General features: G+C 44.4%; 1 protein-coding gene across 1 annotated transcript in view; it reads right to left on the bottom strand.

The window, feature by feature from the left end:
* Window positions 1–6,340: 6,340 nt before the first annotated feature.
* The window catches only part of LOC115108117 (nuclear factor I/A), a 179,016-nt gene continuing 173,267 nt past the window's right edge, over window positions 6,341–12,089 (bottom strand). Inside the window, 1 exon segment of the mRNA XM_029632097.2 lies at window positions 6,341–6,490. Within this exon segment, the coding sequence (XP_029487957.2) occupies window positions 6,476–6,490 (15 nt within the window). The 3' untranslated portion in view covers window positions 6,341–6,475.

Genomic DNA, 12,089 nt, shown 5'->3' on the forward strand with positions numbered 1-12,089 from the left:
GACGTGAGTGGATGAAAAGGGAGGGAGTGGGCCGATGGTGAGTGGATGAGTGGATGGAAAAGGGAGGGAGTGGGCCAATGTGAGTGGATGGAAAAGGGAATGGATGGAAAAAAGGGAGGGAGTGGGCCGATGTGAGTGGATGGAAAAGGGAGGGAGTGGGCCGATGTGAGTGGATGGAAAAGGGAGGGAGTGGGCCGATGTGAGTGGATGGAAAAGGGAGGGAGTGGGCCGATGTGAGTGGATGAAAAGGGAGGGAACGGGCCGATGTGAGTGCATGAAAAGGGAGGGAGTGGGCCGATGTGAGTTGATGAAAAAGGAGGGAGCGGGCCGATGTGAGTGGATGAAAAAGGAGGGAACGGGCCGATGTGAGTGCATGAAAAGGGAGGGAGTGGGCCGATGTGAGTGGATGAAAAAGGAGGGAGTGGGCCGATGTGAGTGGATGGAAAAGTAGGGAGAGGGCCGATGTGAGTGGATGGAAAAGGAGGGAGTGGGCCGATGTGAGTGGATGGAAAAGTAGGGAGAGGGCCGATGTGAGTGGATGGAAAAGTAGGGAGTGGGCCGATGTGAGTGGATGAAAAAGGGAGGGAGTGGGCCGATGTGAGTGGATGGAAAAGTAGGGAGAGGGCCGATGTGAGTGGATGGAAAAGGAGGGAGTGGGCCGATGTAAGTGGATGGAAAAGTAGGGAGAGGGCCGATGTGAGTGGATGAAAAGGGAGGGAGTGGGCCGATGTGAATGGATGAAAAAGGAGGGAACGGGCCGATGTGAGTGGATGAAAAGGGAGGGAGTGGGCCGATGTGAGTGGATGAAAAGGGAGGGAACGGGCCGATGTGAGCACTCCTCTTGTAGCCTCAGATTAGACAGATCGTCAAAATGAGCCGCTTGTTCCCCCTCTATTTCTCTTGGATTGCCCCACTTCTCCAACATGAGCAGCATATTCATATGGTAATACTTTTTAAAGAGTGCTAGGGGTCCTAACTATTGGACTCTGTGGGATAACAAATGAGACTGTGTATGGCACTTTACACATAGGGCTACCATTCAGGTGTGGCTTAAGGTGGTCTGTCAAATGATTACAGAGATCGAGTGAGTCCGTTGACAATTGCCAGGCACGTGTTGGTACTCCACCCTGCACTGGATGATATTGACCAGTTCTATCTTTCATTAACTAGATTTGAGACACTCCGGAGGAGTATTTGGCAAAATGTTGAGAATAAGAAGCTCAAAATAAGATGTGGGTATGTAAAAGGAAAGCCTCCTCTTCGCCAAGCCATCCTGAGTGAGTTAAAGGCGTGTATGTTTTGTGGTTGATGCCCGTGGGTCTGGTGAATGGTGTGATAATGGTTAGGATATGGTAACGCAAGGAGAGGGAAGCCAAGTATTAGAACGGAAAATGTCAGTAGTGTTCGAGGCCCCTGTGGGTTATGTTGTAAACTCCCATTTGAGGATGTGATTTTCAAAAAAGGTTCTCCTTTAGCACAAATGTGAATGACATTTTGATGATTCGGTTAAGCATCAAGCGCCTCAGTGTCATAACCTTTTCGAGGTCCCCAGTATGTTTTACAGGGCGCAGAGGGTTGACTGCAGATAAGTGATGTACAGGTTATGCCAAACACCTTCCCACACAGCGCCAGTCTATAGGCTGTTCATAGCCTTGATGAAAAGTTTGACAAAAGTTGGACAATACATGAACAACTCACCTCTATCTAGGCAAGAGCCGTGTGTATGTGGACTGTGTGTGTGTGTTTTGCAAATGCCATGAAGAACCGCACGTGAGCGTGTGAATGGGAAGTGGTTTGAGAGGACCCACGGTTTCTGGTGAGGAAGTGGGTGAGAGTGGGACAAGGAAAGAAATATGTGAAAAAGAACCATGTTGCATATCAAGCTGTTTATTTTCCTGCATGGAATGGTGAACACAAAAAAAAAGATGCCGAGATGCATTTATAATAGGGGCATCCTTTGGCTGTCTATGTCATTGTCTTCTGCCTAAACTAAATTTTAAATGCATTAAAAAAACAAAAACACTCTTCTTACCAATTTCCTCAGAATTACCTAGATTTAGCTTCATCAACACTGATGCAACAAATAACCTTCAACATATAGCATACTGTAACATCCATTTACAATGGGCTTTTCACCTCAATACCCTATACTTTTTAAGTATAGGAATACGCTATACCATCAAAAGAAGAACAAGTCCTTAAATACATACAAAAAGGAAAAAAAAAAGAAAAAGATAAGGAAACAGGAAACAGGAAACAGGAAAGTTTTCAACTTAAATCCAGTTCCCATGGAACAAACAAAACCAGTTCTATTAATGTGGCCTTAATACAAACAATCAGAGAATTCACAACACTAGTTTTTTCCTCATTTAATTAATGTTACAAAAGTCCTGCATTATAAAATAGGGCAGCTTTAAAATCAGTGTAATTAATAAAACTATACAACATACAAACAGCACGTCTCCCACAGTCAGGCCTTTCGGCCCTTGCTTGCTCTACAGCTTTTTTCTCTCTCTCTCTTTCTCATCATCACCACCACATCTTTCCTCCACTTCTGTACCCATAACTAAACGACACACACAACACAAGAACAAAAACAGACTGCCCAAACTATTGCTTTTAGTCTTTCTTTTTTTCTTTCTTTCTTTAAAAAGGGTGCAATTTTGTCGTATTTTACACACAGCCAAATCTTGCTGATTAGATGCTAGGCTGTCCACAACAAGGTTTTGTGACAAAAATGTCCGTGCAATTGTTTTTTTTCTTACCCCTTCGCTCTTTTAAAGCCCTGGAAGCAGTTTTTCAATAATTCTCACTATTGTCATTTATTTCATATTTTAGTGCAGATAATTAAGAAAGTAATGCCCAACTCATCGCTAAAGGGTAGGCAAGAACAAAGACAAAACAAAAACGGTCCTACTAAATGAAACACACAACCCACGCAAGTGTTACTACTAAACCATCACGTTGGACACCTTGGGAAAGGCTTCCCAATACTCAAACTGTCGTTATTTAAAAATGATATATGTAATAGACAGATAAACAATTCATATATATGCAATTTGGAAGTCCGTTTGAAGTAAAGGGTATAGAAAGTGGGAGTTTTGTTCTTGTTGGACGTCATATCTCTTAAGTCTGTCGAAAATGTGGATTTTGTAATGGAGAGGAAGTTTGACTTGTTGAATGGCTTGCTTGTGACCAAGAATATACAAAAAGGAGAACCCTACTATATTTTGCGGTCATTTTGTACGTGTCGAATACAAATAAAGTCAAGTACCCGAGCGAGGCTGACTAGGCTTTGCGAAACCTTTGTTCTCCATGAGTGGGTCTGCCAAATGGACCGACCCCCAACCATGCAGCCAGTCAAGTGCAGGCTAACTTTATAAAAAATAAAATGAAAAAGATCACCCCAAAAAAACGACTAAATAAAATGACTAGTGTATGTCTACATGAGTGCAAGCAGGTATTGCATATATCTTTCTCATTATTCACTTCTGGGAGAAAAAAAAGACGGAAAAAAACCAACAACAAAAAAACAGGAAGACTCCAAAACAAAAGGTCGTTTCCATTTAGAAATTTCAGCAACATCCATAAATATCAATAGACTAGTATTCTCAACATTCTCAAAAAAATGGGTTTCAAGTAGGGGGCGGCTCGGGGGTTAACTAAACTATCTACAAGATACAAAGCTAAGCGCTCTATTCCTACTCACTGAACGACTAAAAATGGGGCCCTATCAGGGTGATTGACTCTGGCCTCGTTTAACAGCAGTACTAGACAGAGATAGTATGTCAGAGATAGTATGACAGAGATAGTATGTCAGATCCTGTACTCACACAGCACTTCCATGTTGCATCATAGAGAGAAAAAGCACTGTTGTATACGGGCCTGAGAGGTCTTCCAATAGCAGATGTAATACTGCGTATTATAACCAGCAATTTCATTATATTTCATGTTCCTTATCAGTATTACAACTGTGATCACTCCTACACAATGGGAGGTGGGGGATGAAACTAATAAATCCAAAGGGGGGGAAAAAATGTAACTCTCCACATTGGAACATTGTGCAACAACTCAGGACTAGACCATCGCTCAAGGCACATTGATGAGGAACAATTGTTTCGTGCAATTTGAGAACATACAAACAAAATATATATACTTTAAGAAGAAACGAGAACTGATCATTTCAAGAGGGAACGAAATAGGAAAAAACGACTCCGAAATGATGAGAAGCGAATAAGAGTCTTAAAGACGTTCAGCTGGTTGATTGTGAAGGATAGCAGTAAAAAAAAAAAAAGCCTCGAGGGGCCAAACAAATTTAGACTATTGGCAAGTGCCTGATGTTGGGATTACAATAGTGTCTTTATTCACTAACTCTACATAATCTATGTAAAAATGTGTCACTAACACTAGAACATGCAGATTTTTTTTTGTTGATTTTTTAAATAGTTTTAATACGTTTTTGATCGACAGTGGATGAGTCGGTCATAAGAGTGTATATATATAGTATGTATAGTATAGGAAACAAAAACAAAAACGTTAATAAAATGGTAATTTGCATGCGAAGCGACTGAAAAGCTTCGCCGTCTGGTTGCGATCTTGCCTTCATGTAGATATCAACGTGTTCGCAACACAAATGCTCACAGAGGGTCCCTCTGCTTTTTCTCTTTCTCACTGAACTTCCATCCCCAGCCCATAAGCCAACTGCAGGAATAAGTGCTTCCGATTGGACAAGGCTTAGAGAAGGTCTAGCCAATCAAACCAGAACTTGGACGCCCATATAATATAATTTTTACAACAAAGTTGTTCCGGATTTCGCCTCATGAGAATTTAAGCCGCTAATTATTTATTTAAAATCATGTGCTTTCTTAAAATAAGTTAATCATTTTGCGTAAAAAAAAAAAAAAAATGAATCGCAGTCAAAAGCTGCAAGAGATGCTTTAAAATTATATTTCTTAAAGGGATTTTTCGTTCTACAATACAAACAAATTTACAAGATGAACAAACAAAAAATACAGCTCCCCTTATTTTCTCACAAGGCTATCGTTCTAATTGACGTTTTTTTTTGTACCCCGATATTTTAGAGTCCCGGAGGTGTGAAAGGACTAGGAAGAAAAATATATATACTTTTCACCAATTGTTTCAACGACCTATCTTACAAAGACATTTAACTATCCAACCGCTATCCAACGAAATTGCACTTTCCTCAATTCAATATTCCACTGTTCACGTAAGTCACGGATGTCTCCCGTCTAGTCAGTTAGTAGAATTACAGACCTTCTACCTGCCCTTTGCATTGTATAGCATCGTACAGACCGTTAGTTTGTGGGTTGATCGGAAAGAACTGAAATTACCTTTATACAAAAATGAAACATGAACAAGCCTCCCAGACAGAAGTTATTTTCTCACAAGCCTCTCGTTGAAATACTTCTCTTCTCGTTGCAGCCTATTTACCAGCTTCAATATGTCACCCGATTGACCGATATTAAACATCAATACCCCATCCCCTCCCTCGTCCCCTGCCCTATGAGTTCACGGTGTGATGGTTGGTAGGTTGTTCTCCTCTGCATGGGGTTCCATTTGCACTGCTAGATGTCCCTGGAAAAGCCATGTGGCCGGGTGAAGGCCTTCAGCCTCTTGGTATGGCTGTGGGGGGAGAGTCCCTCCTCAGGGTTGAGTGTGGGATAGGGTGGGGTGTGGATAGATGGTGGTGGTGGGGGGGGGGTGGTGGTGGGGGGGGGAGAGGTATTAACTGGTTGGTATCCGACCCAGCTAAAACCTCCACATCCTCGAGCCACCCAACCAGGGGCAATAACCCCCAACAAACTCAACAGAGTCCGGAAACAACCAGAGAGAGGGGGAAAGGGGGCAAAGACGGAGAGGAAACAAGAGCTTTGATCTTCCCCTCGTTTCGGCACATACACGTACACAGGACGCATAGCTCTCTGTCCCTTTCTCGCCCGCCGGACCCTCTTCAAAGTTCGGCTATGACGACGAAAGGTATAGGGAAGCTCTTTGATTTAGTCACATGATTATGCCCCCTCCGTGGCAAAGTGGGGTGGACGAGAAGAAAGAAAAGGAACAAGACGACGTGCACTTTCCCAGGATATATAGGCTGCTAGCTCTCTTCCAATAAACAGTTGAGGTGACTGGTACTATATAGGAATATAGGCATATAAACCAACCATGAATGGGGGATATATATGGGCTATATAGATATATAGTGTATCTAGCAGTGAGTAGCTCTCCTCTTGTTTTCTGGGGGAGGGGGGGGTTGTTGTAGCCATGCTGATGCTCTAGTCTCTCAGGCGCTGGGGATGTGGAGACGGTGACAGATTGGGGGGCGTGGTGTTGGGCTTCTCTCTGTCAGACGTGGGCACGTTTGCGGGGTGTTGGTCGGTTCAGGTCGGGTCGCACTCAGGGGAGAAAGTAGGGGTCCAGCGATCTGTCCAGCGGGCGGCGAGGGGGTCTGGAGTCCTTATCCCAGGTACCACTGCAAAACAGCGAGAAGGACAGAGGGAGAGAAGAAGAGCATACATTTCAGATAAAGTTCATTTAAGCAGACAGTCCTATTGTTATGTCCGAGTCTGATACGTCAGCCCGCGCAGTTCCTTTTTCTCAAGAGTCGTTGCTCTCTCTCGCTCTACTTAGTACCTAGTTGCCATTGTGTTCCTATACTCTCCAGCCAGCCAGTCACATTGTGCCTTCTTCTATGAACAATTTCAGCCATGAAATTCAGCCATACATGATCAAATAGCAACAGCCACTGGATTCTCCAATTACATCAAATGAACTACAGGACAAAATACAAAATCTCCAACCCAAGAATACCTATGAGGTTGATGGTATCCTAAATGAAATTATAAAATACCACAAATCCCAATTGGCTATACTTAAACTCTTTAACATCATCCTCAACTCTGGCATCTTCCTCAATATTTGGAACAAAGGACTGATCACCCCAATCCACAAAAGTGGAGCCAAATTTGACCCAAATAACTACCATGAGACATGCATCAACAGCAACCTTAGGAAAATCCTCTGCATTATATCATTAACAGCCGACTCGTACATTTCCTCAGTGCAAACAATGTGCTGAACAAATGTCAAATTGGCTTTTTACCAAATTACTGTACGCCAGACCACGTATTCACCCTGCACACCTTAATTGACTAACAGACAAACCAAAACAGAGGTAAAGACTTCTCATGCTTTGTTGATTTCAAAAAAGCTTTCAACTCAATTTGGCATGAAGGCCTGCTATATACATTTATGGAAAGTGGTGTTGAGGGAAAAATTGGCAAAATAAAATATGTATTCCCCCCCCCCCTCCCCCCCGGGGAAATACATATTTTTATATTGAAGAGGGTGGGGCTTAAGCTGCATCCATATATATTGAAGAGGCTGGGGCTTAAGCTGCATCCCTGTCTCACCCCCCAGGGATTATTTTTGTGTGTGCCAATTTTATATATATATATATCAATGAATTGGTGAGGGCACTAGAACAGTCTGCAGCACCAGGTCTCACCCTACTAGAAACTGAAGTCAAATGTCTACTGTTTGCTGATGATCTGGTGCTTCTGTCCCCAACCAAGGAGGGCCTACAGCAGCACCTAGATCTTCTGCACATATTCTGTCAGACCTGGGCCCTGACAGTAAATCTTAGTAATACAAAAATAATGGGTGTTCCAAAAAAGGTTAACGAATACAAATTCCATCATCTAGACACCATTTCCCTAGAGCACACAAAAAACTATACATACCTCGGCCTAAACATCAGCACCACAGGTAACTTCCACAAAGCTGTGAATGTTCAGAGAGACAAGGCAAGAAGGGCCTTCTACCACATCAAAAGGAACAGAAAATAACACATTGCCCTTTATGGTTGTGAGGTCTGGGGTCCGCTTACCAACCAAGAATTCACAAAATTGAGACTCTGCATGCAGAATTCTGCAAAAATATCCTCTGTGTACAACGTAAAACACCAAATAATGCATGCAGAGCAGAATTAGGCCGATATCCGTTCATGATCAAAATCCAAAAAAAGAGCCGTTAAATTCTACAACCACCCAAAAGGAAACGATTCCCAAACCTTCCATAACAAAGCCATTACCTACAGAGAAATTAACCTGGAGAAGAGCCCCCTAAGCAAGCTGGTCCTGGGGATCTGTTCACAAACACAAACAGACTCCACAGAGCCCCAGGACAGCAGCATAATTAGACCCAACCAAATCATAAGAAAACAAAAAGATAATTACTTGACACATTGGAAAAAATTTACAAAGAAAACAGAGCAAACTAGAATGCTATTTGGCCCTAAACAGAGAGTACACAGTGGCAGAAAACCTGACCACTGCGACTGACCCAAAATTAAGGAAACCTTTGACTATGTACAGACTCGGTGAGCATAGCCTTGCTATTGAGAAAGACCTGACTCTCAAGAGAAGACAGACTATGTGCACACTGGCCACAAAATGAGGTGGAAATGGAGCTGCACTTCCTAAACTCCTGCCAAATGTATGACCATATTAGAGACACATATTTCCCTCTGATTATACAGACCCACAAAGAACACAAAACAAATCCCACATCTATTAGGTGAAATTCTAGTGTGCCACCACAGCAGCAAGATTTGTGACCTGTTGCCACAAGAAAATGGTAACCTGTGAAGAACAAAACACCATTGTAAATATAACCTATATTTATTTATTTTCACTTTTGTACTTGAACTATTTGCACATCCTCACAAAACTGTATATAGACATAATATGACATTTGAAATGTTTAATTGTTTATTCTACTTTTGTTTACTATCTATTTCACTTGCTTTGGCAGTGTAAACATATATTTCCCATGCCAATAAAGCCCCTTAAATTGAATTGAGTGTGTATAGTGGTGGTGTTCACATCCTTCAGTGAAATGCCATATTTATTGCTCTCTCCATTGTTCATATTTCCAGTGAGCAAGCGCCCTGACACCTCTCCCTCCGTTCCTCTCTCAACTTCCCTCCTCCCTGCCCCAAGTTGAAGTTCATGCTACCATTAGCAAGACCCGGCCCATGGCTACCTCCCTGTGTATCCCGCTTTCTCCCTCTCTTCCCTCACTCTGCCTCTTTCTCCATCTCTTCTCTCACTCTGCCTCTTTCTCCCTCTCTTCTCTCACTCGGCCTCTTTCTCCCTCTTCTCTCACTCGGCCTCTTTCTCCCTCTCTTCCCTCACTCGGCCTCTTTCTCCCTCTCTTCCCTCACTCGGCCTCTTTCTCCCTCTCTTCCCTCACTCGGCCTCTTTCTCCCTCTCTTCTCTCACTCTGCCTCTCTTCCCTCACTCTGCCTCTTTCTCCCTCTCTTCTCTCACTCTGCCTCTTTCTCCCTCTCTTCTCTCACTCTGCCTCTTTCTCCCTCTCTTCTCTCACTCGGCCTCTTTCTCCCTCTTCTCTCACTCGGCCTCTTTCTCCCTCTTCCCTCACTCGGCCTCTTTCTCCCTCTCTTCCCTCACTCGGCCTCTTTCTCCCTCTCTTTCCTCACTCGGCCTCTTTCTCCTTCCCTTTCCTCACTCGGCCTCTTTCTCCATCTCTTCTCTCACTCGGCCTCTTTCTCCCTCTCTTCCCTTACTCTGCCTCTTTCTCCCTCTCTTCTCTCACTCAGCCTCTTTCTCCCTCTCTTCCCTCACTCTGCCTCTTTCTCCCTCTTCTCTCACTCTGCCTCTTTCTCCCTTTCTTCTCTCACTCGGCCTCTTTCTCCCTCTCTTCTCTCACTCTGCCTCTTTCTCCCTCTCTTCTCTCACTCTGCCTCTTTCTCCCTCTCTTCTCTCACTCGGCCTCTTTCTCCCTCTCTTTCCTCACTCGGCCTCTTTCTCCCTCTTTCTCTTTTCTCCTCACTCCTTCTCTCCTGTCCCGCTGTATTCTCCCTTATCACTGTTCCGTGAGTTCGGAGCAGCCAGACGCTGCCGCAGACACTGTGCTACTGATTCAGAGGGAACGCACACACACACACACACGCGCACGCACGCACACACACACACGCACCCATGGAAACAAACCTTGTCTACACTGCTGGTTTCAATGCACGAAAGCAAACAATATGAGCAAATAACAGACTAGCGTCTCTCCTTTTTGGTTCACTTACACATGTACTCAAAACACAAGGAATGAAATCATCTTGAACATAAATTATTCCATATAGCGGAAAGAAGCATCAAACTAAGTCATGGGACTAGAGGGGTGAAATGGCCCAAGGCTAAAACGAAAGGCCTGGTGTTTCAAATGAAGGCATTGTTTGAGTGTGTGCTTGTGCGTTGTGTATATTATGTGTGTGGTGTCTGTCCTGTGCGTTGTGTGCGAGTCAGTGTGTGTGCTCCTGCACGTTGCTAGCCGCTCTTTTCCTGCCCGCCCAGGCCTGTGAGTGTGCTGGCTCGTGACTCGTTGAAATTCTACTGCCGGGCCTGCGCACGCTGCTGCTCGGCGGCAGAGAAGACTGGAAGGTTAGTTTTTAATCAATACAAGTTGCTGACGCTAGGACTTTCTGCCTCGCTCACTTTCTCTTCTCTCTCTCTCTCTCTCTCTCTCTCTGCAGTGCAGCTCCCTCCCTCCCCCCATCCTTGTCTACTGGTAACTTTCAACCCCCCTGACTCCTTTTTCATCTCATCCCTCCTTCACTACTTCCCTCCCGCCCCCCTTCTTCCCCCTGTCCTGGGGAGACGGGCTCTTGCAGACCAGACGGTGTGTGTGTGTGGACAGTGGGGTAGTGTTACCACACAGTGGACTGGTGCTGGTAGTTGTGATTTAGAATAAAGATACTCAGACACTGTGTCAGGGCACAGTACTACAAGCCTAGAATGAGAGAAAAAGATGGGGACGAAAGAGGGGGAGGGCGAGAGAGGGGGAGGGCGAGAGAGCGAGAGATGACGAAAGAAAGCAAGAAACACACACACACAAGTAGCAGACGGACACGTTCAATTGGTTACCAGTGTGTGTCTTGTTAGTAGAACCAGAGGAAGATGTTATTGGGGACATGTGTTGCTCTGCTAGGCTAGACTGGGGTGGTTGGAGCTGGAACCGGTGCCCCGGGGCTCCACTATAACTCTAACCATTACACTGTGGTGTGTTCCAGTGCCCACAGGAATGCCCACCAGATGCCCGGTCGGGGATGAGCAATACCATGTGTTGTGGGGCCCGAGCGGGCACAAGGGGGGGTGAGAAATGGCCCTTTGTGACCCCCCCGTGTGCCACTAGTGACCTCACACACATGTACGCACACACACACACACACAGAGATAGAGAAAGAGGGAATGACCCCTCTGTGCCCGCTGTCCGTCGTGAGGGAGGCAAATAGAAGCAACGTTGTTTTTATTCGGTGGTCTGACGGAACACAAACTGGTGTTTGTTACAAAGACCATACTTCAGTCATTCTCTCTTCCCCTCCATCCTTCGCCCTCTCTCTTTCACTCAATCCATACCCCTCTCTTTCTCCCTTCCGTCTCTCTCTCTCCCTCCCTCCCTCCCTGAATGAGACATAAAACTGTAAAGACACAGACCTGGGTGTTTGGAGAACGACAGCTCTTCTTTTGTGTGGTTACAGCCTGGGCCTAGATTCACACCAAGAAACTTCCTATGCAAAAACGTAAGAAGCTTCTAATGAAAAAATTTGCAAATCGTAAGTGCAATTCCTTAACAATATCTTAAGTTTGAATGATTTTCTTACGAACTTCTGATTTTTTTCCGTACAAATCTTCTTGAGATGTTTGTTGCTAGGCAACCGTTTCAGCTAGCTATCTAGCTAGAAATGGCAATCGCGTTAGCATATTTCATTCTGAGATTACTGTTCTAAAACATGTTATTGTGTTTGAAATAATCAATATTGAAACTTTCAGATTCATTTTGTGAGTGAATTAAACATGTTAAATTGCTTTCATGAGCCTTTTCTCTCACTGCCCTTAGTTTTAATTTTTAAATTTTTATTATTTAACTAGGCAAGTCAGTTAAGAACAAATTCTTATTTACAATGACTGCCTACCCCGGCCAAACCCAGACAACGCTGGGCCAATCGTGCGCCGCCCAATGGGACTCCCAATCACGGCCGGATGTGATACAGCCTG

The sequence above is a fragment of the Oncorhynchus nerka genome, linkage group LG24 (assembly GCF_034236695.1).
Source record: "Oncorhynchus nerka isolate Pitt River linkage group LG24, Oner_Uvic_2.0, whole genome shotgun sequence".
Taxonomy (NCBI): domain Eukaryota; kingdom Metazoa; phylum Chordata; class Actinopteri; order Salmoniformes; family Salmonidae; genus Oncorhynchus; species Oncorhynchus nerka.